Genomic DNA, 27,953 nt, shown 5'->3' with positions numbered 1-27,953 from the left:
GTTGTGGCTGTCAGTCATGCCTGTGACCTTTGGCTATTACTCCTATTCCTTTTTTGATTAGTGGTTAGTGTTCGGCTTTAACTCAATCCAACTACGAAAACAGGTATATAATCGATTCTCACGCAGGAGAGAATAATAAATAGTCTTCTCTCAGGCGCGGAATTCAACGAAGACGGCTGAAGGATGTTCATACTGGAGGGATTGTACGAGTCTGTGTACAATGCGAGTTGGCATCATGTCAAGGAAGTTCCCGACGGCGATGAGCGAAAGAAAGCGGGGACGGGAATGGGAATGAAGGTGGAGAAGGGGAAACCGAAACAGTCATGGACGTACAAGAAAGTTGGCTACACCCTCGAAAAGGATGACGCTGTGCAGCAATCCGGTGAAGCACCTCCCAGGCTGATGGTGCTTACCTCGGACAAGGGATGGCCGTACACGCTGAGTGTGCTGAATGGGTGTGGTAATGACTTGTGTGTTAACTCTGAGGTGGAGCGAGCGTGGCAGATCGTCAAGGACGATCTAACCGAGTGGTTCAGCAATTTTGATTTGACTCTCAATCCTTCACCTTTGCCGCATGTGTTGGTTGGGACGGCCGGGATCGGGAAGTCGATGAATGCCGGCTCGTACCTCCTCTACCAGCTGCTGCACTGCGATGTCGAGAAACTCCAGGTGGTAGTCCACTGTTTTGGAGAAACGATGTACGTGTTTGACAAGACTGCCAAAACCGTGACAAAATACAAGGGTAACAAAATATCGAAGAGTGTTTTGCGTGGTTTTTGGCAGCGTGGGATGAAAGGGTATATTATTTACGATGTGGCAAGGAAAGGAACACCGCCCGACACAGATTTTGCTCCCTCTACTGGATGGGGCATGATTGTGTTGTCATCGCCAAACCTGGACAACTATGATGAGTGGAAGACGCAAGTAAGAGCCAGGCGAATCATCATGAATTGCCCCGACGAGATGGATGTGAAGGCGATGTGTGCGTGGATGAAACGCGGTCTGAAACCAAATGAGCAAGCGGAATACTGGAAGATGGTTGAAAAACACATGGAAAAAGTGGGGCCGATTCCACGTCACATCTTTGATGAGAAAAGTTATATTGATCGCTTGGGTGCCGTTGATGGTGCCTTGCTGGCGATCAAACTCACTGATGTTGGAAAGTACTTTACCCTGGGAGGAAGTAATCTGTGGTATTTCGAGGATCCGTTTCACAAACTTGTGAAGGTCGTCCGGGCAAGAACAGAAAAAGGAGCTGAGTTATTTCTCAACGCATCAATAAGTGCTGATATCGGGTTTCGAATTGCAGACCGTTTGGAAAAGGAAATGGGTGCGAAGGATCTTTTGTTGCTAATATTGGGATCGCGTGGTGCTCTTGCTTCCCGAGCTCTGGAACAATTAGGTTTGCGCGTATTCATGTATGGGGAGCTTGTCTGTGCATTAGTAGAGGAACTCAAGGAGCTGCCGCCACCAGAACGTAATGAAGCACGGGATTCAGTGCTGAAGGTAAACCATCAAGGGTGCCCCACTCGCACCGTTGGAATAAGGGAACTGGAAGGCGGTGTCACGAGGATTCCGATGGAGTGCGGGGTGCTGTACCTACCGAAGGTTGAAAACTTTCCGCTGGTGGACGGCTTTTTCTTCATGGAGTCACCGCGGAGGACGCTGGTTGGGCTGCAGATGACTACGGCGAGTGCGCACCACAAGATAACCAGCACTGTGAATCTGTTCAATGAACGCCTGGCGGCATATTTTAAGGGCTGGAAGAAATTATCCCGAGACGTGTCGTGGGAGATGATTTATGTGCAGCACGAAAACAGCACACCGATGAAAAAATGGCAGGGATGTGATGTCGTCAATCCCAACAATGAAACCGACGCTGAAAAAAAAATTGTGGCGTTCTGGGACGGAAAGGTACACCAATACCAGTTTGTGTTAACACGTGATTTTTTAAGTAAAATCACAGAAATGAGAACACAATAATCTTGGGGGAAAGGGATAGGGAAGAAAGTTGGGGAAATAATTGGGGAACAAAGTGCATTTTGCTTGTAGTGAAATATATTGGGAGTATTTTAACGATTTTTATATGTGTGTGCCTACGGGGTCTAGACAGTGAATGCCTTGCTTTTCAGAGAATCATTGTGATCGGCATTGCCACACTCGCCACACCCTTTTTTCATTTTATTTTATTTTTTCCACCAGAGGCGCATCGTCACTGGAGGCTGTTGCGCACTACAGGGGCCGCAGAATTTTTTTTTAATTTTTATGGGATTTTGTGAAACGAATGCCTGAGAGGACGGCTGGCTGCCCAAATAAATTCATATCTCGCGCAAACGAAGATATGTCCTCACAACTTTTTCCTCTTCTACCGCACTGTCTTTTGGGAGACCGCGACTGAGGGAGTCAAGGAGCCAACAGCTGCCAGACGAAATTATTTTTTTTTATTTTTTATTAGGAGCCTGTGAAAAGAATGATCGCGGGAGAGCTGGCTAACATAATTGATGTATGTGTTTATCCTGATAAATGAAGGCTTTCTTTATGATACTTTCTACCGTATGAATCTTTTGGGAAGAACGCGACTTTGTAGGGGCAGGGAGCCGATAGAGGCCGGATAATATTTTTAATTTTATTTTTTACAGACACACAGCCAGGTAAGTTTAAGGAAATGACTTTGGTTCCCTGCACACCCTCCGAGTGGTGCGATATTGGCGCCCGTCTCTGGGACATGGTGTGCCAATGTGGCGATACGCAGGTGCAGATGACGTTCATTAATGGTAACCAGATGTCGGATGAGACGTTAACTGTGGCCCCATCGTCCACAGGCTTATGCTTGCTCCATGGACCTATCTCTAAAGCATGGCAGGATTCCACTCTTATTGGACATATTGCGAATCTACGGGCGCCTCAGATCCCTAATTTTGAGAAACAAGTGCTCCTGCCCGCTATGGGGGTAGCCCGGGAGTTGGGGCACCAACAAGGGCTCATCACTGCTGAAAGGGAGCGCCTGAATTTTGATTACGCAAACGCCGTCGCGGACGTGCAGAATCGAAATGCTCAGCTTAACTCGCAGGTTGAGGAGGCGCAAATTAACCTATCGGTAAGGGAATCCACTATCGCCGGGGCCGGCAACCAGGTTCTAGAACTACAAAAGCAGTTGGAGGCCGCTCGCGCCCAATTACGGGAGCGCGAATTCAACTTGGGAGTCCTCAATGCTCAACTCCAGGAACGGGAGGCACGCCTTAACGCACAACAACCCGCGCGGGATGCGGAGACGGCGGTGCGGGACGAGGCCTCCGCTACTCAACACGCTTCCAACGATGGCGTATCTACAATACCGCATCAGACGGATATCTTGATGGCTGGAGGCGAGCCTAGCAGCGCTGCCCGACGCAGTTCGGCGGCTTACAGACGCCCTCACGGCAATGTTGGGAGACCACATTTCCACCCTTCCACGCCGTCGCCTTCCCGCACTTCTCCCCTGGACGCCCAATTACCCATGGAAGAGGACCGCAGTTTCTGCGCACTCGACGTCACCACTTGGGACCCACGCGCATATGGAATGAGGGCGCCTCCGGAGTCATTATCGACCTCCGGTGCGCATACCAATGCTGGCAACAGGAGGACGAGCAGGTTAAACTTGCCTTTGACAATTTGGTCGAGTGGACCGGCGCGCTGGAAGGTCTGCAGGATCCCACCGCTTGAATCATGAATTTGGGGAGTTCCCTACGGAATACATTCCGGATGCAGCTCACGATTGCATCCGATCCCGGCATCCGGCTTTCCAAACTGCGCGCCCGTCCTTACACCGCTGTTCACCAGACGGACACCTATGCGAGGGCAGCCCAGCCTCTCGTGGATCGGCGAGAAACCCAACGCACTTTGCGATGCCAACTATGTCATACCTATGGACACGAGGCATCTACATGCAATGTGCGCCCCAGAGGGAATTAATTACAACACAGGCGTCCATCAAAAAACGGCAGAAGGGATGCCGCACGCCACTCATGAATGCTGACGACGGGAGCTCCATCCAACCCGCCACCTCCCACCAATCCTCACAGGCAGCGCACCGCACCGCCGATGCTCCACCCGATCTTTCAAATTGCCCGACACAATCGTCGGGAAGGGCGATGGGGCTTATCCGTGAACGACGCTCAACTGTGGTACGACGAAACACCGACATCCCCGCTTTGGGCCAGTTATATGAGGAGAGCGAACGAGGCGTCCCGAGAGATTTGGGCGCCGGCAATGTGGGAGCAGAGAATGTCTCTAGCTGGGCAATTCACGACCTTATGCCGCACGCACGAACAGCCGATGAACGAGGAGAGCTGTGCGGCCTTTTTGATGGCAATCGAAGTCGCGCCATCGACCCGACAGCTGCACACCAGGATGCTGTGGTCCATGTTGGAAATGAGTCGAACCCCGCTGGACATGGTGATTCTGGGGTTACAAAGATTGCGGCCCGATCAGAGACGAGGCAGGCGCGCCCCTTGACAAAGGAAGGGATGAATCAACTTATCCGCAGCCGGACCGATTGGAGGGAACGTGTTGTCTTACGACTTGCGTGGATAACGGCGAGTCGTTGGTCCGAGATTGCGGCCTTAATCCCCAACAATTTCACACTGGAGGCGGACGGGACCTTAATTTTGGATTGGCCCGTGGCGCCGAAGACGGCGAGGGCGGATCCCCACCGCGCCTCGCGGTTCGTGAGGATACGAGGGCAGGACGCCTTAGACACAACGAAAAGCTCACGAATCTTACGACTGCCCAAATCGAACGAGCCTTGGTTCCTTGGAATGCCACGGCGCATCCCACAAAACGCGGTGCGTTGAGACACGCTGCTCAAATCGTAGAGACGCACAATTTGGATCCACACGTGATCTCGCAGTTGGCGAAGCACGTCAATCCGTTCGACCTTCCCAGAATACTGTTTGGTATTTGGGAAAGCACACCACAGTGCTGACCCTGGTGTCGTCGCTGGTCGCATTGATGTGAAGGGGGAAACTGCGGAAGGGCAGGAACCCTGGCTGAGAGCAGAGGAGCGTTTTTTCCATGATTTTAATCACGATCATGCTGCTACAATAACGAGACGCGCGACGAGGACGCGTCTGGCCACTCCACAAGATGAACACGCTATCCCGTTACAGCAGGTCAACGTGCCCGTATTGAACCTAGAGTGGGTTAAAAGCCGGTTGAAACCGGCCATCTTGGAGAGACTCATGCAAGTTTGGAGACTCGTCGGGCGGTCCTCTTTTCCTCCGTCTTCCTCCGGTAAAGCGCGCGAAGGCTCACGGAGGATTCCAACCGCTGACGAGCGATTGTTGAATGAAGCGGGAATTATCGAGGACGCTTCGTCCACAATAACAGGCGGCTGGATAATACCCTTCTCGGTTGTGAAGGAGAAAACCACCGCTTTACGACGACGATGGATCGCGTGGCCACGCGACAAGAGCAGAGACGACCCTTAAGAGGCTCATGCTCCTCTTTTACACATTTCTCATTATTTGCCACCTGTGATGGCTGAGGCCGTTTCTGCCTGGATTTAAAGGCATCCTTTTTTCAAGTCTCTTTGCCGCGGGAGACTTGGCATCTCTTTCGATGCCGCGTGGAGGACGGCACGCTGGCGGAGCTCACACGGCTCCCAATGGGATACAAAGCCGGCCCAGAAATTCTCCAGATTATTATTACTTCGGCAATTGCGGGGTGACGACGGTGGTTCACCGCCTCTGGGCTGCACCTCCATTGATGCGTATCGACGTATGGATCGATAATATACGCATTGCAGGGTCGAAAAGCGACGTGACATTGTGGGAGGCCCACGTACTTCGTAATGCGGATGGCTGTCACGCATCCATGGGGGAGGACCGCGAATCGGGCGCTACGCAGTACACCTTTCTGGGGGTGCACTTTGATCACACTCAGCGTGCGGTATCCCTGAGTGACAAGTTTGTCTGCTCTGTGCGCGCCATGCCGGCGCTTAATTCTTCAACCATCGCAGAAATGGAGGCAACGGTGTCACGCTTTTTATATTTGGCTGCCATTTTAGGCACGCGTTTATGTGACTACTACTTTTTCATCAAGGCAGTGCGACGACGATTATCCGCACTTAACCGGGGAATTGTGCTGGAGACATCCCCGGCGAACCTACCGCCGTCAGCGGTTGGTTTGGGCGAGAGACTGCGACACATCATTGAGAATATAATCGTAGGCGAATCATCAAGCCCACGAAAAGGCATCTGCCGCCATCATCACGGACGCATCGCTCCATGGATGGGGAGCCGTTTTCATTCCAGACTCCGGCGACGTTAAAATTGCCGGAGGGAAATGGGAGAGGAAGTCTTTTCTTATCATGCAGGCCGGGGCACGCGCGGTACGCTTATTCTTATTGGCCTTTTTCGCCATCTTGCCATCCACCACTGACGTTTGGGTGGACAGCACTTCGCTGCAAGGAGCGGCGAATAAAGGCAGCCCAAAATCACACGCTACGGCGCGGGAGCTGCAACGGATATATGAGTTTTTGGACTCTCGCGGAGTGCAGGCATTCTTTGGTTACGTACGGCCAGCGGAAAACCCCGCAGACGGCATATCACGCGGTCGTTTTTTCACACTTGAGGAATTGGCGAAGGGGTGGAGCTTGCGAAGGGGATCGGCGGGATCTTGTGGCTGAAGGACCCCGAAGTCTGCCACCCAGTAATAAATAAATAAATAAATAAATAAATAAATAAATAAATAAATATTCCATCGGAATGGAGTGAGCGGGGCCACGATTGAGGCTAACGTATGGTATAATATATACATACACTTACTGGGTGTTAAACTTTGGGAATGTGGTGAATCCACTCTTATTCCATTTATTCCTTTCTTATTCCTATCCGCTTTGGCTTCTGTTATCGATAAACTTATGATCCGGCCAGCTGCCCAGAAGATCATTCTAATTTTTTTATCGATCTACCTCTCTATGTGTGCTTCTATATTTCCTGTGAAAGGATTCTTTTCTGTAGAAATGCCCTTGCGAGCGCTTGCCAAATTTCTTTTTCATTGATTACTTCTTTACATTTTGTTTTATTATTGTTTTTCGTGTCTAACTCTGCCGCTGGGTTTTATTACAGGAAAAGAAAAAGGCTCAAGCGGATGGAGACCCCTATGGTGGTGCTGCTTTTTGTTGTTTGCGCCCAATAGGCCAATAAAGAAAGAAGATTCGGCCATTACGCCAAGGTGCTGATTGAGGTACTGCCTCGTGCGGTTGTTTTTTGCGGTGGTGATGGGGGAGGTGATTGGGGAAACACTGGGCAAGAAATGTGACTTGAAATCCTGAACCGCATTTTCAGAATGTCTGGATGGCTGTCGCCCCGAGCTACAACAATGCCCTGCATTGAAGAATAGTTATTTTATATTTTTGTGCCTGCGACGTCTTTATGCTGAACTGAAGTTTCTTTTATTATTCGCGGGTGCCGATAGGACAGTTTAAAACACTTTTGTTGTTTTCGGGCATGCAGGATGTCTGGTGACTGTGCTTTTTTTGGGGGGGAGTTTACATGAGAGGAACGGGGATTGAGCGGTGCGGGATATGTGGTGGGTGCCGCAGGCTTGTTGGCCCGCGATTTGGGTGCCCTCCAAAATTCATGGCATTTTGGGCTCCTCAACGAACACTTTTATTCTTTATGGAATCATGTGGTATTACAAATGGCACCCTGGACTGTTGTGTTCCGCCATCCTTTTTTTTTTACTGGATGTATGAGAGCTTTGCATGCTGCGGCGGGAACTGCATTTGTTACTGTGCCATTGGTCTCTTTTTTTTTGTTTTCATTCCTAGCCATTTTTACTTTTGTTGCTTATTTTGTTGCTGGTCATGCTGAGACTCCTGCGTGCTCCGTGCCTCCACTTCACTCACCAAATGGAGGTGCATGACCATTGCGCTGGAAGGAGTCTTTTTTTTTTGTTCACATTGACACAGAACCATCATTGAGCACATTTTTCTTTTGTACTTCTTTTGCTTTCTTTCAGGAGATGCTCCCTTGGCCTTGCCTCCAACGGGATATGCGCAGAGTTACACGCATTTAAAAAACCGAGGCCACGAGCCTTTTTTGGAAAGGATGCTTTATCTCTCTTCCAACATTAATTTGTTGTCCATGTTGATGTTTTTCTTTGAGTGGAGTTCATGCTTCGTGGCGATCCCACGTAGGGTTTGGTGCTGATCCGACCAGGGCGGACTATATCCACTGCGTCGGGGAAAGGCTTCTGGTGGATCCAACGACACGGCGGCTGGGGGAAATAATAGCGGGACGGACGTTATCCCGTTGATGGTGGCCCCGCTGATGCTCGATCTGATGGACTTTCGGAGGATGATGTGCAAAATCAGTGTGCCCATCCGGCTGTTGGTTTTGGTGCAGAACGGGCGGGAGGCGATGCTGTCGTTGTGCCTGCAGGAACTCGAGAGGGTCTATGGGTGGTCCGGACGCCTGGTTGTGAGTCGTCACCCGGAAAACATCGGGTACAGCGCTGCCACGAACATCGGGTCACGACTTGCACTCTCGCTGCCGCGCGAGAAGGTGCCTTTTGTTTTTGTGACAAACAGCGACGTAAAGGTTCCACCCGATCTTCTTCCCAACCTTCTACGCGATGTGCATGAAGTGACGAGGCATGATGCCGCTCGCATGGATGAGTTAGCGGCGGAAGCGGCGAATGGGCCGAGCGAGTCCAGTCCTGTTTTGCGACGGGGCTTGAGGGTGCTGCGCTCCACGGTGAACGATGGCCGATTGTCGACGTCTGCGCTGCTGCCTGACCGCATTCGTTATGCCTCTGCGAAGGAGCGTGAAAAGGCGTTTTCGAAGCATTACGGGCACTTCTGCGCGTATTGCAAAAGCAGTTGTTTTACATCTGTTATGTTGACACGCCTGGCGATCAGTACGGTGGGATATTTTGACGAGAACTTCTACCCAGATTGCGTGGAGGATGTCGACTACAGCTTGCGTCTCCGTTTGCTTGGATTTCAGGAGCGGAATGTTTTATACGGCAAATTTGTGCATCGCGGCAGCTCGAATATTCGTTTCTCTGAGCAACTGGAGCTACCGGACGCTCTCTGGTACCGTCGCGTCAAGTCTTTGATGACGAACCAACCATATGCCGTGATGAAGTGGAACGGTCTAAAAGCATGCTGCGATGGGTGCAAGGGGCCATATGACGGCATGGTCCCCCTAGACGTTTGGGTGAAGGATGAGGCACGCATACAGCGCATTCGGGTCTACGGGCATGATGAGGAGCAAGGGGTCCCAAAGGTTGACTATGACAGGACTCTTTTGCACCCTGTGAGGACTAAAGGAAGATGATTCGGCAACAAACACAAGTTTTGCTTTCTTATTTTGTTTTGCTTTAATTTTTAAAAACTTACACTTCTGTTTGGTTATTTACACGATTAATATTTAAGCGAGTACGCCATGGGTTTTAAGGAGCGCAAAAACATATGTTTGGCATGACGGGGGGGGGGGAGGGTGCAGCGTCCAAACCTGGCCGTGTAGCCGAAGGCAGGAGAAGGAAGTAGCAAGCAGGAAACATGATGATGATGGATGAGGGAGAAATAAAAGGGGAGGGAAGCAGAAAACAAGTCAAAAGTATTGTGAGCACAACGCTGTTTCTTATCGTGGGCGATCGACACCGCAATTGGCCACTAATTTACCCACTGAAGGTGACACCCGTTTCCGCTGGATATGCTGCGTGCATATCTGTCGGGCTCTTTGTTTGTTCTGTTGTTTTGTTTGTCTCCCGCACATTTATTTCTTCGTGCCGCCTGACCCACTCGTTTATTATTCCCCTCCCTGTTTTTGTGTGCGCACCGAGAGAAGGGCTCGGGGACATGAAGTACGCTCCCCTTCTGTGACATGCCACCAAAAACAGGAGGAGAAAAAAAAGAAAAGTGAAGCGGGGAGGGGAACCATCGCCACGCGTCATTTTCTCCGAGAAGGCTGCTCGCCACGCCGCTGAGGCGCGCCGTGTGCTTCACGAGGCCCGCTGGACTCGATTGGGGAGCCGTGAATGATGGTGCGTGTGAGTGTGGCGGATGCGTCTCCCAGGCGTTCCCAGAGGACCCTCTGGCCATAGGGACTGCGTGGAATGCGGGATTCCGCGGAGCCCTTTGCCCGTTTTGTTTTTCCTTTTCTATCCGCCTCTCCCAAACTTCAACACGGCGGCTGAGCCAACGACTGCGACGTGATCCATTGCGTATTTCTGGATCTCTCTTGCGTTGCAGCGGCGGGCCTGGTGTGTCCTGCTCGGCAGACGCGGTGGACGGAAGTGGGCTGCCTTATCGGGAAAACGATGGTCACGGCGGAGCGTGTTGCGTACGTCGCAATTTGGCGTGTTTGTGGCGATCCTTGCGGATGGTGTGACGGCGCCTTTTTTACTTGCGGGGATAGAAGCGATGCTCCACGGTGGTGCACACGTTGCGGGTGGAGGCTTCTCTTGCTGTTGGTTTGTGAATGTTTATTTTTTCGCTTTTGCTGAAACACCACAGAGGACGGTGTCTGCGGACAGCAGAGCATTGCGAGGAGGGGCACCACACGATTTTTGGCGCGATGAGGCGGCTTTTATGACTGTACGGTGTTTATTTTTAGGATTGAGAGGCTACCCTTTGCTGGAATGTATTGTGTGAGACCATCCGCGTTTTTGTTTTTCTTAATTAATCCCTTCGCATTTGGTGCCTGCCGTGAAATGGATGTTGATGGCCGTTTTATGGCGCTGAGATGCGTTTTTATTTATTTAATTGGCGAGTGGGTGAATTGTGTTGCGTTCTGCCATGCGGCTCGTTGCTGACGGCACGTGGCCGCAGGGAGACGTTGTGGGCGCCTCCGACACGAGGTGCGATTGGGCAGTCACCTCCTCCGCTCGCCGGTACACGCTGTTGAGGCGGCGTGGTGGTAATGAATCGGCCTCTCAGAAAAGCAACGAGAGGACGTTTGCTCTTCCTGCTGCGGTGTACGAGTGGACTCTACAATCCGTGGGCGGGGTCGCCCTGCGTGCCGTATTTCTTTGAATTCCATGAGTTTTTTACATCGCCATCCACACGCACATGCACGCAATCCCCCTGTTTGCCCTCCTGTGGGCGGGAGACCGGGATGCAAGGGAAAAATGTGGCCCGTGCCAGCACGTGACAAAGTCTTTCTTGGGAGGGATTGCGACTGATGTACATCCTGGCAGGCAGGAATGGGATGAGAGGAGAGCGGAGGGGCGAGTAACAGCGATCGTGTGCGGGGCAATGCGCTGTGACTAGGGCGAATTGGTATTTGTGTTGACTTTTCAAAGCATTTTTGTCTTTTTCTTTTGTGGCAATGGAAAGAAACTTTGGGTGACGTGTCGTGGATTATTTGCAGGTGATTCATCGCGGCAACACCATTTGCGGAGAAAATGAATGACATCTGCGTGAGGCTTGTTTTTTGAGCGCGAGATGGTCGGGGAGGTTTTCAACGCCCCGAGAGGCCAGGAGCAAAGAGGCCTGCACTGCTGCAAGCAGAGGGCTGCACGCTCCTGCTGGTGGCGTTGCTGTGGAGCCCTGAAGGGCCTGCAGGGAAGTTGTTTTTTCCCGCTTCAATATTTTGTTGATTGGTGCTTGTCGCGGCCTTTTGAGGCGGGGCGTGGGATGGACCGAGGGAGTGAGCTTCGTGTGACTGTGCTGTGAATTGGTGCTGCCCACGTTTGTGCAGATACTTCCGTTTGTGTCCGCGTCGTTGCCGCGGCAGTGCACTGGGAGCGTGTGACTGATCACTGTATCACTTGCAGACTGTTTCGGCAGGACTTTGAATGGCGTCGCCGAATGATGAATTTCCGCGTGTACGTGTGTGTGTTGGCTTCCGCCGTGTTCCGCCGCGTTGTTTTTTTTTTGTTTTCTGTGTGCAATTGTTTTCCATGCTGTTCCTTCTGTGTTCTCTCGAGTCCCGCACTTTGCGTGAGTGATGTGCTCTGCTCCTCACTGACGTGCCTGATGTATTGCCGCTGTTGCTGCCTTCTCCAATTCATGGACAGACACACGCTAGGAAAGCAAGCAACCAAGCGCGAATCGCTACTGTGAAATTGGAAGGACCAACAGCACACACACCGCCCACACATATTTGTATGCTCTCACGTGTTGCTGCTGTGAAGGCACCCCGCACACACAACCGTCGCCGCGTGACCGGATCCAGCGGAAGGAGGAGGGAAGGAGGAGAGAGTGAGCCGCAGAGGCCCAACATGTCCCGGCGCGTGTTTGCTTCCGCGGTGCTTCTTCTATTTGTCGTGTTGGTGTGCTGCGGTATTAGTGGAGATACGCCCGCAAACGAGGAAGAGGTCAAGAATGAGTTAATAAATATTCAGAATTTGGAGAGGGTCGATTTATTTGTGCCACAGAAGACGCTGGTGCTGCCGAAGGGTGGGACTGGCTCAGTTACGACGAGGGATTCATTTTTTGCACCCTCTCTCTTCAATGCTGGTGGAGTAATTGCTGCTTTTGCCGAGGGTCACATGAATGCCGAATATCAAGGTGGTCAATTAACTAAGCCGTCTTCTGACGTTGTTGCGGAGTACATCGACTCTGCGTGGGAATGGTCCACTCTTGTTGGTGAGGTGAGTGAAAGTACATGGAAGGCACACACTGTGCTTGGTACAACGGATGGAACGAATCGTGTGGGTGTTGTGCTCCGCCCCACAACAACCATGAAGGGCAATAAGGTGTTTCTTCTTGTGGGAAGCTCTGCCGTTTTCTATGAAAGTGGTGGGAATTGGAGCTGAAACTGGTTGTTGGTGAGGTCACGAATCCCACGGGTGGCGAGCCAAGTGAGTGGATAAAATGGGGCGAAGTTCAAACCACTTTCGAAACTGATCTTTTCTGCTTCTCACAAAAGTGAATTGGTGCAGTATTCTGCTTCTGGTGGCTCGGGTGTTGTGCTGGAGGATGGCACACTTGTGTTTCCGTGATTGCGTATAATGAAGAAAATGACGGTTTCTCCATGATTATTTATTTGACGGGCAGCGGCGCAAACCGGATGCTTTCGAATGGAATGTCTCCTGCGAAATGCGAGACCCCCGCGTCACCGAGTGGTGGCAGGGACAGATTATCATGATTGCTCATTGCGATGGGAGCCGGTATTGCAGAGTGTACGAGTCACGTGACATGGGGACACTGTGGAAGGAGGCTGTCAGAAGACTCCCGGGCATTTGGGTCAACGCACCATCAGGAGCCTATCAGAAAGAAAGCCTGCGTGTGGAAGCCCTCATCACCGCGACCATTGAGGGAAGGAAGGTCATGCTGTACACCCATAAAACTAGCCATCCCTTGGAAGCGAGTGAACCCAATGCGCTCTACCTTTGAGCCACGGATAACAACCGCACGCTTCACATCGGACCGGTTTCTGTGGACAGTGTTGTGAATAAGACGTTTGACAACACCCTGTTGTACTCGGATGGTGCATTGCACCTTTTACAAGCGAAGGGAGATCATGAAAGCACAGACATTTCACTTGCCCGCCTGACTGATGAGCTGAATACGATCAATTCCACCCTCAGTACTTGGGCGAGACTGGACACCTTCTTCTCCAAGTCGTCCATATCCACGGCGGGTCTGGTGGCAGCTTTGTCCAATGCGGCCGGTGACGACACGTGGATCGACGATTAGCGCTGCGTGAATGCAACTGCGAAGAAGGCAGCGAAGGTCAAAAACGGGTTCAAATTCACGGGACCTGGGACCGGGGCAACATGGCCTGTGAACGGCCGGGAGGATAATGACCAGTACGGCTTTGCAAACCACAGATTCACTATTGTGGCGACGGTGACCATCCACCATGTTCCGAAGGAGAGCACTCCTCTGCTGGGTGCGGGTCTGGAGGACGGTTTCGGCAGGAAGATTATTGGGCTTGTCGTACGGCATGAATAAAACGTGGGACACAGTGTTTGACGGCACAAAAACGACACCGAGCAGCACGTGGGAGCCGGGGAGGGAATATCGGGTGTCGCTGATGCTGCAGGACGGCAAGGGCTGCATGTACGTGGATGGTGTGCTTGTGGGGGGCTCTGCGACGATACCCACACCTGAGACGCTGGGACATGAAATCACACACTTCTACTTTTGTGGAGGCGAGGGGGACATCAACAGCAGCAATGTGACGGTGACGAAAGACTTTCTGTACAGCCGCCCACTGAGTGACGGTGAAATAAAAATGGTCAAGAAAACCGACGATAAAAAAGAGGAAAAGGTGACGGCTCCATGCGTGGGGGGCGTCTCTCGGGTGCTGCTGTGCGGCATTGTGACCCTTTACTGAGAAATCGCAACGAGGACTTCCTGCCACCAGCGTGAACATATGCGTCTGGCCACGCACTCTTTTAAATAATTGCCACTTTTTGTGGACACTTTGTTTTAACCATTTTATTTTACTTTGCGCCCTTCTTGCTGTGCAGGGCTTTTTCCCCATGTGGAAGCATGCTCTTCCTCCGGGGACTACACCGCGGAGTTTTTTTTTATTCTTTTCTTTTGTGTTGTGTTCCTCCGACAATTACGGGATTCACTCAGTGCTTTTTCTTTTTTTAGTGACCAGAGACGCTCCCGGCACTGTGTGCCACACGCCGATGGTGCCGGCTAATAAAAGAGACAATGGAATGGGGACACGAAACCGCGCCGAGTGTCCCAGTGGAACATAAATAATGTGTGGGCACCGGGGGTATGAACGACTGGAAGGAGTGTATCTTATTTATTTATTTTTTATCTGCAGGCGAGACATGCGCACCGATTTGCAATTCACGCAGCAGCGTGCAGTTTTTTTTTGTTTTGTTTTTGAGTGAATTCATAATGGAAGACGGATTTAACTTTGTTTTATTTTACTTTTCGGCATGTGTCCTGCGGCTTGCCGCAGCGTGGGCAGCCGTGCAGTGTTGCGTTTCAGCATCCATCCTGTTTGTTCTTTTTGTCTGACACTTTTCTGTGGTTGTGTGTGCCCTCAGATGCTCTGCTTTTTTTGTATTCGTTGGTACACACACGGCGTACATGTTGCAGTGCAGTTGGTTGCTCCTCTCACACTCGGTGCTGGCAGTTGCGCGTGGCTGCTGCTCCCCCGTTGTGTTGGTGAGGGAGGAGGCGCGTGACGGCGCCCGGTGGAGAGAGAAGGCACCGACCGCTGCTGACGGTGACGGTCTTTGCTGCAGGCGATTTGAAAAGAGGTGGCGTGACTGGTGTCACAGTTAACCGAGATGGATGAGGACCGCACCGCATCTCTCTTTCGTCTCGTCATCCTCTAGGTCCACTGCAGCCAGAAGCCACACGCACCGTGCGGCAGCGACGTTACCACCATCCGGAATTCTATGAGCCAATCAGACTGCACAATTGATTTGGGCTCTTGTTCCCCGTGTCTGAGTACTGCCGCTGTGCTTTTTCTTTTTCTTCCTGTGTATGCCGTGCGCGTATGAGTTCGCTGTTTGTTGTGCAATGCAGAACCATCTGTTACACTAGCGGCACCAATGGTCATGTGTCTTTTTGACAGGATCGTGCAACTTGGCACCGCGGCTGTGTGAGACTGCGCGGGTGGTGGGAGGGCGGTGACATCACCGGGCTGACTGCGTCTGCGCTTCTTTTTGTCGCTGGTTGTGCTTTGGTGGGAATGTCTGAGGTTGGATGCTTCTTTGTGCCACTGTGTTACTGTTGTTTCTGCCTTCTTCCCCTCTGACCGTGCAGTTAGAGATACTTTGGCTTGATCAGCACAACTATCGTTTCAAGGTATTAGTTATTGCTCGCGGCAGTATTAGGACAAGTAGTAGTGGTATAGCGATCTATCGGATTTGTGCTTTTGGATTCTCCATCCATAGGAAGGGATTTATTAGAAAGGTGCTACGGTCGACGGTGCGAGTGTAACACACCACGACAGCCCTGCTGATACGTGTCTGGGTCGGTGGATGTGGTGTGCGGTGGGTGCGTGTCCGCACAGCCGGCACCGTGTGCGGTGCAGGGCCATTGCGGCTGTGCGTGTGGCGCTGCTCGTTGTGTTGTCGCTGGTTGCGGCGGCGGCATGGATGCCCGCGGTGCATGCGGTGGTGTTGCGACTGCGTGGCGGCACGGTGGACAGAGCCATCACGGTTGGCCGCGCCGTGGACACGGTGCTGATGGACGGCGTGTCCATCACGAACGGCGTGGCTGTTGTGTTCGACGTGCCGGCGATGCTTCCCGGCACGCTGCGCATTGAGTTGAGGCACTGCGTGTGCGACGGCGGTGTGCAGATCTACGTGCGGGGCTACAGCGGCGAGCCGGCGAGTGACCGGAGCCTGGAGGTGAGCGTGAGCGGGCTGTCCGGGAGCTACTGCTCGCTTGTGTTTGTGCACAACCTGCCGGCCCACACGAACGTGACGGTCCGTGACTCGACGATTGTGACGGCGGGACCGATGCGCTACTCGCAGCTGAGCGGGCTGACGGACGCGGTGGCGTCGCCGCTTGTGCTGCACGCGACGTCGCTGTTGCAGTCACAGCTGCGTGTGAGCAACACTGTGCTGAGGTCGTTGCAGGCGGGCGGGTCTGCGGTGTACTTTGGCGGCGGTGTGGACCTGCTGTCGAGCGCGGTGGTGCTTGACGGCGTGTTGCTGGAGGCGTTGGGCGGTCCGACCGCGTCCGCGTTGCATGTGGCGTCCTCGTCGCGTCTCAGTCTGCGGAGCCACTCGGTGTTCTCCGTGACGAGTGTGTCGGTTGTGAGCAGCGGCGGCGGCGGCATTGTGCTTGGAGAGCGCCTCGCGGTGCTTGATTCGGTGCTGCGCTTCGTGCGCGTCGAGGGGTTTGCTGCGTCGTCAATGGTGCACTGCGACGGTGGGACGATCGGTGCCGGCGGGTGGCTGGAGCTGCACGACGTGTGGGCGGTGGGCGAGGCGTCGTCTGTGGCGTCGCTGTCGGGTGTGATGCTGAGCGGCGGCACCGTGTCTATTGTGCGCTGCGCTGCCACTGGCGCGACGCTTGTCTCCGGGCTGACGATCACGAGCGGCGTCGTGTCGGTGCAGTGCAACCGTGCCGGCGGCCGGGTGCTGCAGAGCAGCGGCGACTACCGCATGGCCGGCCTGCCCTCTGTGAGCGTGGTGCCGTGCGACGGCTGTGCGGCTGCGCTGGCGTGCTTTGATGCGCTGACGGCGTCGTTCTCCGACTGCGTGTGCAGCTGCCGTGCCGGCGGCGTGGGCGAGGCGTGCCTGCCGTTCGACGTGCCGCCTTCGAGGGCCGGTGGCGGTGGCGATACTGCGCCGGGCTGCGTGAGCGGCGTGACGCTGACGGAGTCGGTGACTGTTGGCGGCGGGCGTGCGACGACGTGCTTCGACTCGGTGGTGTTCAGCGGGCCGATCATTGTGGCGGTGGACCTGCGCCTGATGGACGCGTTCGCTGACGCGCTGAACGTGACGCTGCGCCACTGCGTACTTGCGGGCGGCGCGCAGCTGCGGATTGGCGGCCTCAGCGAGATCACGGCGCGCCTGATGCCGCACGCTCTTCTCAACATGACGAATGTGACGTCGGTGGAGGGCACGATTGTGCTGCATGGCGCGATGCCGCTGCACTCGAGTGTACTGCTGGCGAACTCAACGCTGCGCGCGACGGTTGACTGGTCGCAGTACGTGCCGACGACCCCTGGCTTCGCGGGATCCCGGTACGGCCCCGCGCTGGTTCTGGACGGTGTCCGGCTTCTGTCGACGCGTTTTGTCATGACGCGGTCGACGCTGGTGTGTGGCGGGGAATCGTGCGCTGCGATCCTCGTGGAGCGCGGCCTTGGCGTGCACCTGTCCAGCGTCTTCTACATGGACAACTGCGCTGTCCTGTCGCGGACGCACGTGATGTACGCCCTTGCGTCGAATTTGCGTATGAGCGGCAGCTCTGTGTTCTCCATACATAACAGCTTGTGGAGTGCGCCGAGCAACGAATACTACAAAGGTGCGTGTATGTTTGGGGACGTTGTGGTGGATGGTGGCAGCGTGCTGCAGGTTGTGTCCAGTAATTTCCGTCTCGGCTTCGCCATGTTCATTGCAAACACGCTGACCGTGACTGGCGGCAGCTGGCTGGTGCACCGCGACAACGAGTTCCACGCCGCCTACGTTGTGTACGTGGCCAACGAGAACGCCGTGGTGTTCCGCGATCGGAGTGTGTGGTCGATACTTGACAACAACTTCACTTATGGCTCCTATTCGTCGACCACTGCGTACGTGACAAACAACTGGTCACCACCATCCGACACGCGCCCGACCATCTACGGCATGTGCAACGAGGCAATAGGCTCACCTGTGACGGATTACCAAGGAGAGCTTAATATTGGGACGCCCGTGACGGTGTTGGACTGTGGTGCGTGCACGGTGGACGCCGTGTGCTTTGCGGCGAGGACGAGCAGCATCAGCGGCTGTGAATGCGTGTGCGCTGCTGGCGGCTACGGTGACACGTGCCTGCCAGCTGCGGTCCCGGACGGCCTTGGACCGCTTCCGCTCCCCGATGCGAAGGACACGGAGGTCCGCTGCGTGCACGGTGGCAGCATCGGCTCCGTGTACGTTCCTGATCCCGGTGTGCGTGGTCTGTGCCTTGTCAAAGTGACCTTCACCGCCCCGATGTTGCTGGACCTGTCGTATTTTGACGCGCCACAGCAGACACTCAACATCACGCTGCTGCAGTGCGTCCTCGTGGGCCTGTTGATCAGGGGGAATGGTGCGCGCGTGCACGTGAGCGTGACATCCTCGATGCTGGCTTCTGGTGCATTGGTGTTTGAGGGCGATTTTGGCGTGAGCTCCCAGATACTGGTGGTGGGCAGTACGCTTGTGACGACGTCGAGCCACGCTATTTCCTTTTTGCTTTTTATTTGTGTGAACTCGACGCTGCTGCTGCTTGACAACTACATCGAAGGGAATATTCACGCAGTCTATTTCACCAATGCTGCCGTTGATGGTGGCGGGATCATTGTGAAGGGAAATACGCTGAGGGCAACGAGGGACGATGACGGTGTAGAATCATCCGTTTATGTTAATGCTATTGCTTTGAGGAACGGCGGCTACTTTGACGTGGAGAACACCAAGATGAGCGCGGTCAGTGGCTTTTATTTCCACGGGGATACCACCGTGAGCTCCGCGGGGCTGCTGCGAGTGGCGGACTGCTACTTTGTTGAAAGCACAGAGGAGTTTGAATCTGCGCTGGTGTTTTTGTCTGGCTCATTGTCACTCGAGGGAGGTGCGCAGTGGCGTGTGGAGGGCAACAGCGTGGGTGCAGCTTCAATACTAAGTATAGCACATGCCGAGGTCAAAATTCAGCTGTCGGGCAGCGGCACTACTGTGGCGCTTGCACACAACCGTCAGGTGGACTCGAGGTCTTTTCTTGCCAGGTTTCTCCCATCGAGCATTGTCGTGAAGTTATCCGCGCGGTTTGTGGTTGGGTGCAACCTGCAGGGCGATGAGGAGGTGTCGTACGACGATGTGTTTCCGGAGGACGTGGTGGTGTTCAGGTGCGGCACATGCAACGACGACGCGGCGTGCTACATGCCCGGGACGGAGTCGGTGGACCGCGGCTCGTGCTCGTGCAGCTGCAAGGACGGATGGCATGGCGCGTCGTGTCTTCCCTTCGAGGTGCCCGACACGGTTGTGCCGCCCTTGCCGGAGAGAGCCGTTGACGGCGACACGAGCTGCGTGGTGAACCAGACGCTGACGGACCTCACGCTTAACATGTGGAAGACGCACCACTGCTACGTCGGTGTGACGTTCAGCGGCGTGGGTGCTGCGTTGACGTTCTTTCTCAATCGTATGCCGCTGCATCTCCCCATCAACATCACGCTCACTGGATGCACGTTCCGTGAGGGTGCCGCGCTGCAGTTTGTTGGTGGTGCTTCTGCGGCCGAGTCAGCCGGCGTCCTGATCCGCGTGAGCCGGACGGTGATGCGGTCTTCCGTCGTTGTGTTTGCAGCTGCCCTCCCGCAGCACTGCGACATCGCCGTCACGGAGGTTGACGCGGTGCAGTCCTCCGAGGTCCAGCTGCCACACATTAGGACCAACATGCTGAGCGTCGTGTTACTGCAGATCGTTGTTTTAAGCGCGTCCTCGCTGTTGGTCAGCAACATCAAGGCTCATTCCTTGAGGTACGGTGCGCTTGGTTTGTACTCGACAGGGACGCTGACGCTGTTGGATGGCAGCTCGCTGTATGTGCAGTACTGCAGCTTCGCTGGGTACACACATATGTTTTACGTGAATATCCTCAGTGTGAATGACCACTCTGTTTTTGCGCTGCTCAACAATACAATGTCCTCCGGGACAAGCCTGCTGTGTCAGCAACAAGAATTGAGCGTGTCGGAACACAGCGTGTTGCGCGTGGTGGGGAACAGCGGCCCCGTGTCCAACGCCATATATTCACTAAGCTTTTTTACCGTCCACTATTCAAGCTGGCTGGATTGGCGCTACAACGATGTGGGTGTGGGTGCGATGTTCCACGAATCCGAATCCACTTTTCTTATCATTGACGGCAGCAGTGTGGTGACGCTGACGGGCTGCACGATGGGCTCGACGGGGTTGTCGGTATCCTTGCTGAAGCGGGCTGACGCCGGCTACCGGTTCGTTGCTGGGTGCCTGACGGTCGCGGGACGGGAGGTGACGACGGCGGCAGAACTGGCGCTGAACGGCATCACCAACGTGACGACGGCTGCTGCGTGCGGGGAGTGCACGAAGGAGGGCGACTGCTTTGCTCCGCTGACGACGGCGGTCATTGGCTGCAGGTGCCGGTGCGCTGCTGGAGGGCACGGCGATGTGTGTCTCCCGGCGCCTGTGCCTGCTGGCCCGCCGCCGCCACCGCCGCCGCCACCGCCACCGCCACCACCGCCGCCGGTTGGTGAGTGCATCAGCGACATGGTGTACCCCGAGGTTGCGCAGACTGTGGGCGGCGGTCTGTCGTGCCTGTGCTACCGCAACGTGACGTTCAGCGGGGGCGGCATGAGCCTGACGGTGCTGGTAGGGGCGATGACGGGCGACGTGGTGAATGTCACGTTTGATGGATGCACGTGGAGGGACGGCGCCGTGCTGTTGCTGTTGGGCAACGCGTACGCCGCTGTGGGGTCGCTGAACATCTTCGTTACAAGAAACACGTTTAGTGACGCGCTGCTCAGCCCGGAGGGTGTGTTTCCACCGCACACGAACATCACGATCAGCGGGAACCGCTTTACACTGACGTGGCTGGTCCCTCGGTCGGGTTTGGACATTAGGAGGCCGTCGTGTGTTGCGATGAATGGACTGGTGATCAGCAACGACTCCGCGGTGGTGCTGAGTGGCAATGTGTTTCAGAGCGTGACGACATCGTCAAGCGCCATTTACGTTGTTGGATCTGCGCTGAGGGTGTCGTGGCACTCTTTGTTTGCGGTGGTGGGCAACACGTTTCACATGGCTGGCGGTGACGGTACGCTGATATATCTTGAAGGGTCCAGCCAGTCTTTGTCGTTGAGTGTACTGAACAACTCTGCCGTGGTGATTCGAGGCAACGCTGTGACGAGGCCGGTGAAGTGCTTCGTGTTACTTATTTGGACCTTAGACGTGGAGTCCCATTCAGCGGTTGTGTTTCAGGGCAACGAGATGCAGCGAAGCTCGGTTGTGTTTATCTCAGGCGACTCCTCCAACATCTACTACAACTCCTGGCTGCAGTTGAGCGGCAACCTCTGCCGTGAATCCCCATCGGAAGCGTTTGCCTTTCTTTATCCCAAAGTGAATCTCCGCGACTCCACGGTGTCTGTGTCCGGCAACCAATTCGTGTCCAGCACGGTCTCGCCGACAATGCTGCGGATACCTCAAAGTTCCCGCGATCTCACGAACGGAGCGATTGTGGCCGCGTGCAACACTGTGAACGGCGAGGAGGAAGCGAAATACGCCATCCCGTCCGTGTACAATGCCACCATTATGACCTGCAGCGACCCATGCACTCTCGCGGCGTCGTGCTTCCCTGCGTACACGACGACGGCCTCGAGTGATGGCTGCGCCTGCGCATGCGCTGAGGGCGGCTACGGCGATGCGTGCCTGCCCGTTGCTGTCCCCGAGCCGCCGAGCACCGACGGCGCCGACTTGTGCGTGCGGGACGTGCGTGTGGGTGTGGGGGTGAACGCTGGTTTCGGGACGTCGGTGGCGTGCTACGTTGGCGTGACCTTTGCGACGGACGTCGTGGTGGACGTGGAGTCGATGTCAGGGAGCATGCGCAACGTGACGCTGGTGAACTGCCTGTTTGTGGGCGGAGCGAGCCTGTACGTTGTTGGGTGGCGGTCCGACCCGCCTGCTGGCGAGCGTGCTGATGTGTTGATCAGCGGGCTTGAGTCGTGCTCCGGCGGCGGCGTGGTGGTGGCGAGCCGGTTTTCGCCGGGCTCGCGCGTCACTGTGGTGGACTCGGTGCTGATTGCAGAGGCGCGTGTTGCGTACCGCGGCGCCTACGGCCTTGGCGACGCCTCCGCGTGCCTCGTGTTGCACAACGTGAATCTGACTGGGAGCGTGCTGACCATTGCGCGCACGCATGTGGCGGCTGTGTTTCGCGACGCTGTTGGCGTGTTGTTTGTTGGCGGCGTGGCGCTGTCGTCGCGCGGAGCGCTGTACGTGGACGGGCTGTCGGTGCAGACGGCGCTGGGGCTGTGCGTGTCGGTGGAGGGTGGTGTCGCGGCCAGCGGTGGCTCCGTGGTGGCGTTTGTTGACAGCGACTTCCTGCTGTGCAAGCACGCGGTGTCTGTGCGTGGGGCTGTGAGCGTGTCGGGCTCTGCTGTGGCGCTTGTGCGGAGCGAATTTTTGTCGACGGAGGACTACGCGGTGGCGTTCTATTCGACGGTGAGTCTGGATGGTGGGTCGATGCTGCTGGCGAAGGGCAACGTGCACGACGGCGCCTCGAGGGAGATGCTCTACGCCGCTGGCGCTGTGACCGCTGCTGGGAGCACGCTGAGCTTTGTGCGCAACCGAGCGCTGCTGCCGCGGATGGTGTCGCTGAGCCTGTCGCTTGCGTCTGGGGCGCATTTGAGGGTGGCGTGCAACTACGCTGGTGGACGTATCCTGTCGACGGCGGAGGAGTACGCAGCGGCTGGTTTTGGCGACGCTGGGAGCATCGACGTTGCTGGGTGCGACGCCTGCGACAGGGACACGCACTGCTACACGCCCGGGACGGCGTCGGCCAGCATGAGGAACGGTGTGTGCGTGTGCTTGTGCGGCAGCAGCGGGCACGGCGAGGCGTGCGTGCCTGTGGGAGCTCCCGCGCTGCCGCCCGCTGTGGGCACCGCGTCGAGTGTGTTCTTCCGCGAGGGCGTGACGCTGCGGTCTGTGTTCGTTGTGCCTGCCGGCGCGAGCGAGGTGACGCTGCGCCACGTTGTGCTGGACGGCGTGAGTCCTGTGCTCTACGTGCCGTGGATGGCGCGGGACGGCGTGCGGATCGTCGTGCAGGACGTGTCGCTGCTGAACGGTGCCGTGCTGTACGTGATGGGCGGTGGAGCGTTGCGCGGTGCGGTGGCGGCGGGGAGCGACGAGAGCGGGCCGGTGGAGCTGTCCGTGTGCGAGGTGGAGGCGCTGAACGGTGCGCTTGTGCTGAGCGGCACGTTTCCCGCGGGGTCTGTGCTGACGGTGACGGACTCCCTGCTGGTTGCCGCGCGGCCGACGCCGCTTGTGTATCTTCCCGGCTCGCAGTCCTCGCCGTACGCACCGGTGCTTGTGCTGTCGGGCCTGCGGCTCATGCGGTCCGTGCTTGTTTTGTTCGGCGTGGCCCTCGTGACGGTGATGACTGGTGGGCGGACGGTGGTGGTGGACGGCGCCGTGCTGGTGCTTGTCGGTGGCGGTGTCACACTGGACGCGGCTGTGTTCGGTGGCGACTATGCGTTGTACGCGAGTGCGCGCGTGGTTGCGTCTGAGGGCGCTGTGCTGCGCGTGTCGGGGAGCCAGGTGTACGCCGCGCATGGGTTGGTGTTTGGCAGCGGTGTGGAGGCCAACGCGTCCGCCGTCGTGGTGAACGACAACACCGGTGCGCTGACCGATGGTGCGCTGCTGGAGCTGCGGGGGTCGGCGTCGTTTGCGTCCGGGTCGTGGCTGTCGGTGCGCGGCAACAGCATCAGTGGCAGGCTTCTGTCGGTGCCGTCGTACCCGCGCCGTGCGGAGCTCGTGAAGAGCACACTGACGCTTCATGGGAACGCCGGCAGTGGGCCCGTCGTGATGGACGGCACCGTAGCTCTTGGGGGCGCCGGCCGAAAGTTCGTCGTGGGGTGCCTGACGCTCAACGGGCAGGCGCTACAGCCGATGGACTACAGGTCCGCCGGCATCATCGGGGAATTCCGTCCCGTGGCGTGTGGCGTGTGCGACGCCGACGTGCGCTGCTTTGCTGCTGCGACGAGGACGATGTCGGGGTCGTGTCGCTGCCGCTGCGCTGAGGGCGGGTACGGGCGCGACTGCCTGCCGGTGTACCTACCGCACGTGGACGGGTGCAACCGCACGCCTGCCCCGCCGCCGCTGAGCCACACGGCGACGCTGACGGAGACGCGCAGCCTGACACCAACGTGGACGGCGACACAAACACCGAGCCTGAGCACGGCGCACTACAGTCCGCCGTGGTACGGGCCGACGGAGACGCTGCAGGGGACGGAGACGGTGGCGCTGTCGCCCACGCGGACCCCGACGGCGTCGGTGAGCAGCACGCCGTGGTGGAGTGACGTGGCGTGCCCGACGCTCGCCGTGACGACGACGTCGGCTGGAGGGAGCCTGACGCAGAACGACATCCGCGGCGGAGGGAGCGCCGTCCCGACGCGGCTGATGGTGGCGCTGCCGCCGCCGTTTCGATGGGCACGCGACCCGCAGCTCGGCACGCACCTGAGCTTCGTGCCGGTGTCGACGGCGCAGCCTCGCGGGTTTGGTGGTCCGTGGGGAGCGATGCTGAGCAACGCGACGTGGGTGCGCAACGCGACGAATCCGTCCACCGTCCTGGAGCTGGCTGTGCCCGTGCACCGCGGTTACTTCATTGCTGCCGACGAGACGATAGTCATTCGCTGCGACGCTGCGGCGGTGTCTGGCGGCTGCAGGGGTGTGCTGCTTGGGTCCTTCACGATCAGGTCTGCCACGCTGCCCGCCGCTGCCAGTGCCCTCTCGGCGATCACCGGCGTTGTTGCGGGTGCGGCGGCTGTTGCGGTGGTGGTGACCGGCGGGCTGGGCTCCATCCTGGAGATGCAGGCACTCGGCGTGTTCGCGAGGATGTCATGCGCCTCGGCGCAGGAGCGTGCGAGCACCGTTGCGCTGCCGTGCTTCCTGTCGGTGTTCGCTGCCCTTGACCCGCTGTGGATGGTGGTGGGCAACGCGCTGCTCGCCGCTGTGTTCGGGTGCGTGCACTGCGGTGTGACGGCGGCCTTCCAGCGGTGGCGCGGCGTGGACGCGGCGAGTGCGTGGGCGGCGATGCGCTTCCCGAGCCTGACGTACGTTGTGGCGCACGCGATGCACCTCGGCATTTTCTTTGGCTCGGTGCTTGCACTGGCGATGCCCGACGCCCGCGGGCATCACCGCGTGATCGGTGTCGTTGGCGTGCTGTACGGTGTGGCGTTCCCTGCTGGTGTGTGCTACTTGATTGCCCGACACGCGGGCGCGAGCTTCACGAGGTACTGGCAGTTTTTGAGGAAGCCGCTGCACGAGCGCCTGCTGTACCCCGTCGGGTATTGGCACCCCGCGGCGCAGCAGCGGATGTACGGCGGCATGCTGACGAACGTGAGGGGCAGCCGCGTGTACTGGTGCGTGTTCCAGCTGTCGGTGCTGTGCGTGGTGTGCCTGATTGCGGCTGTGCAGTCGCCCGTGGGAGGCTGCGACGTCCAGTACTTCTGCATGGCGGCTGTGCTGGTTGCGGGCGCGGGCGTGGTTGCCTTCACGAACATGATGCGCTCGTCCTTCCTGACGGTGATGCACACTGCGAGCTTTGTGCTCCTTGCGGCGCTGTGCGTGGTCAGTGCGGCGAACCACCTTGCGCCGAGCGACGGCGGTGCGAGGGCGTACGCGGCGATCGTGCTGCTGCTGACCACTTTGCTGCTTGCGGTCACTGTGTACAGCATGGTTGTGTGGCACGCGGAGGACCGCCACTGGCAGGAGCTGCGTGAGCCGCGGCGTGGCGGGCTGGAGGCGCTGCTGCGCGATGACGAGGAGAGCGACGAAGAGACGCAGAAGCCCCACGACAGGACTTCATTTTCGTACGCCCCAGGCACCACCGTTGCGTCGTCGTACCGACCACCCGCACCGCCGTAGCAGCCCATGGCCGGTGATGCCCGCTCAGACACACAGAGCCTGCTCGAGCGTGCACCCGATGGGAGCTGCAGCATCAATTATGCTCCTCTGGACAGGAGAGGGTACTCTGCTTGACGAAAAAGTTGGCGCAGTTTTTTTTTTTTTTTCGAAGTGGAAAGGCTCCGACCCCAACAGTCTCTTTACGCGGCGAGAAGGCACAAAGCCCCTCGCAGGTGCGGCATAACGTAGATGCTTCTGGCGGGTATCTGCTTTCTTTCCATTATTCATAGATTGATTGGGTGATTTGGTGTTCTTATTTTACTTTATCGATTATCGACGACAACGGATTATCGAACTATCGCGCTAGCCCGGGGCGGATGCGTAACGGGTGTGTGCGTGTGTTTTGCGCTCTTCGCTGCCGCACCGAAGATGTGGGCTAGTGGTCTCTCTTTCATATCTATACTCAGTAGTGAGGAAGTGCTCGACGGCGGTGGCTGGCGTGCGGGCCGTAGGATGCATTCAGGAAAGCGTTAGGGAAAACAATCGATGAAGCCCTTCTGCGAAGCGTCACCTCCTGGAGGTTGTGAGTGCGCGTTGCTGGCTGATATGAGGGAGGGCGTGGGGTGCCACGGCTGTGCAGCTGCGCAGCCACCCATCGGACTCCGCACCGACCTCGTCATTGATTGTTGTTTGTTTCTATTTTTTTTTGTGCGGGTGCCTGCAGTGACTCTCTCTCCTGTTGCACGATGACTGTGTGGGAGGGCATGCTCGTCACTCTTTACACTTCTGGTGTTGTGTAGAAAGAGCAGCGAGAGAAGGAACGAAGAATTATGCGGAAAGACTTATTAATTTATATGTAGGTATGTATGTATCGATGTATTTCTGTGGATTATTTTATTTTTCTTTCTTCTCTTTTTTTCTTTTGCGTTGCTCCACACGTGTCTCGGTGTTTGCTTTAGTACGGCCACACACGGGCAGTTTGAGCCGCGGATATCTTTTTTCTTTTTGACGCCATTTCCTGTTAGGCACCAACGCGGTCACGTTCGGCAAGCATCCACTCTCCACAGCGTGGTGCCTGATATTTTGGAGTCATCTCAGATATAACGCCGGCACCACCGCCGTGGCACGCATGGGAGGTAAGATGGGACGCGGGCAGCGAAATATATTCTGCGGTACGCGTGTCTGTTGCATTTGTTCTGTCGTGGTGGCTTCAATGTAGAAGAAGATGGATGAACATTGCACGATTCCGTGGCTTGGAGGAGTTATTGCGCCCTTTTTTAAAAAATATTTTTGTTATGATCTCTGGTTCCCACCCGTGTCTGCCTCGATTTCTTTTCTGAGTGGAGCTGTGCCATGGCCGTCCTTTTTGTTGTTTGCGGGAGGAAGAACACATTGCGCGTGAAGAAGCCACACTTCATGCATGCGGCGTTCAGGGAGGTACGTATTTGGGGTGGAGTGCACATATGTGGATGTCATGTGAGACGAAGCGGGGGCTGACTGATCAACCGTCACTCCTTTTCTGGAGAGTGTGCTCTTATTTTTTTTTGTCGCCCTTTTGTGTCGGGGCACGACGGGATTGGAGGCCACTGCCCCACGAAAGTCCTTGCGCACATACACACTCTCATGCCACCGTCGCCCCGGAGTGGGGTGCAAATCCAATTTTTGCTGCTTTTGCATTGGCGCAATTATTTTTATTTATTATTGGCTGACGCCTTCGTGTCCGGCGTGTCACTTTGATTGGATTGTGTGGGACTGCTCGCCAACACCATCGAACG

The 27,953-nt window shown here is 56.2% G+C and overlaps 3 protein-coding genes and 1 pseudogene across 3 annotated transcripts, besides 9 other annotated features; all 4 read left to right on the top strand.

Moving 5' to 3' along the window:
* Positions 1–27,953: part of a sequence feature (areas not merged during assembly with more than two copies in the genome that could not be assigned to a particular haplotype) that runs on past both edges of the window.
* Tc00.1047053507167.240 (retrotransposon hot spot (RHS) protein, putative) lies at positions 184–1,983 on the top strand (the record flags this gene model as incomplete). Its single annotated transcript, XM_814473.1, has 1 exon — positions 184–1,983. The coding sequence occupies one exon, from the start codon at positions 184–186 to the stop codon at positions 1,981–1,983; it is 1,800 nt and encodes a 599-aa protein (XP_819566.1).
* Positions 2,269–2,448: a mobile genetic element.
* Positions 2,429–2,454: a sequence feature (AT_rich).
* Positions 2,454–2,633: a mobile genetic element.
* Positions 2,454–6,709: a mobile genetic element.
* Positions 2,612–2,636: a sequence feature (AT_rich).
* Positions 6,648–6,931: a mobile genetic element.
* Positions 6,693–6,736: a microsatellite.
* Positions 8,301–9,326, top strand: Tc00.1047053507167.200 (beta galactofuranosyl glycosyltransferase, putative; the record flags this gene model as incomplete). The annotated part of the gene is made up of 1 exon (XM_814472.1): positions 8,301–9,326. The coding sequence occupies one exon, from the start codon at positions 8,301–8,303 to the stop codon at positions 9,324–9,326; it is 1,026 nt and encodes a 341-aa protein (XP_819565.1).
* On the top strand, positions 12,103–14,280 carry Tc00.1047053507167.190 (annotated as a pseudogene).
* Tc00.1047053507167.169 (dispersed gene family protein 1 (DGF-1), putative) lies at positions 15,901–26,199 on the top strand (the record flags this gene model as incomplete). The annotated part of the gene is made up of 1 exon (XM_814474.1): positions 15,901–26,199. The coding sequence occupies one exon, from the start codon at positions 15,901–15,903 to the stop codon at positions 26,197–26,199; it is 10,299 nt and encodes a 3,432-aa protein (XP_819567.1).
* Positions 20,764–20,811: a microsatellite.

The sequence above is a fragment of the Trypanosoma cruzi genome, genomic scaffold (genome assembly GCF_000209065.1).
Source record: "Trypanosoma cruzi strain CL Brener 1047053512511 genomic scaffold, whole genome shotgun sequence".
NCBI classification, from domain to species: Eukaryota; Euglenozoa; class Kinetoplastea; order Trypanosomatida; family Trypanosomatidae; genus Trypanosoma; species Trypanosoma cruzi.
The sequence above is the reverse complement of the archived record's forward strand: the minus strand, read 5'-3'. Positions and strand labels throughout refer to the sequence as shown.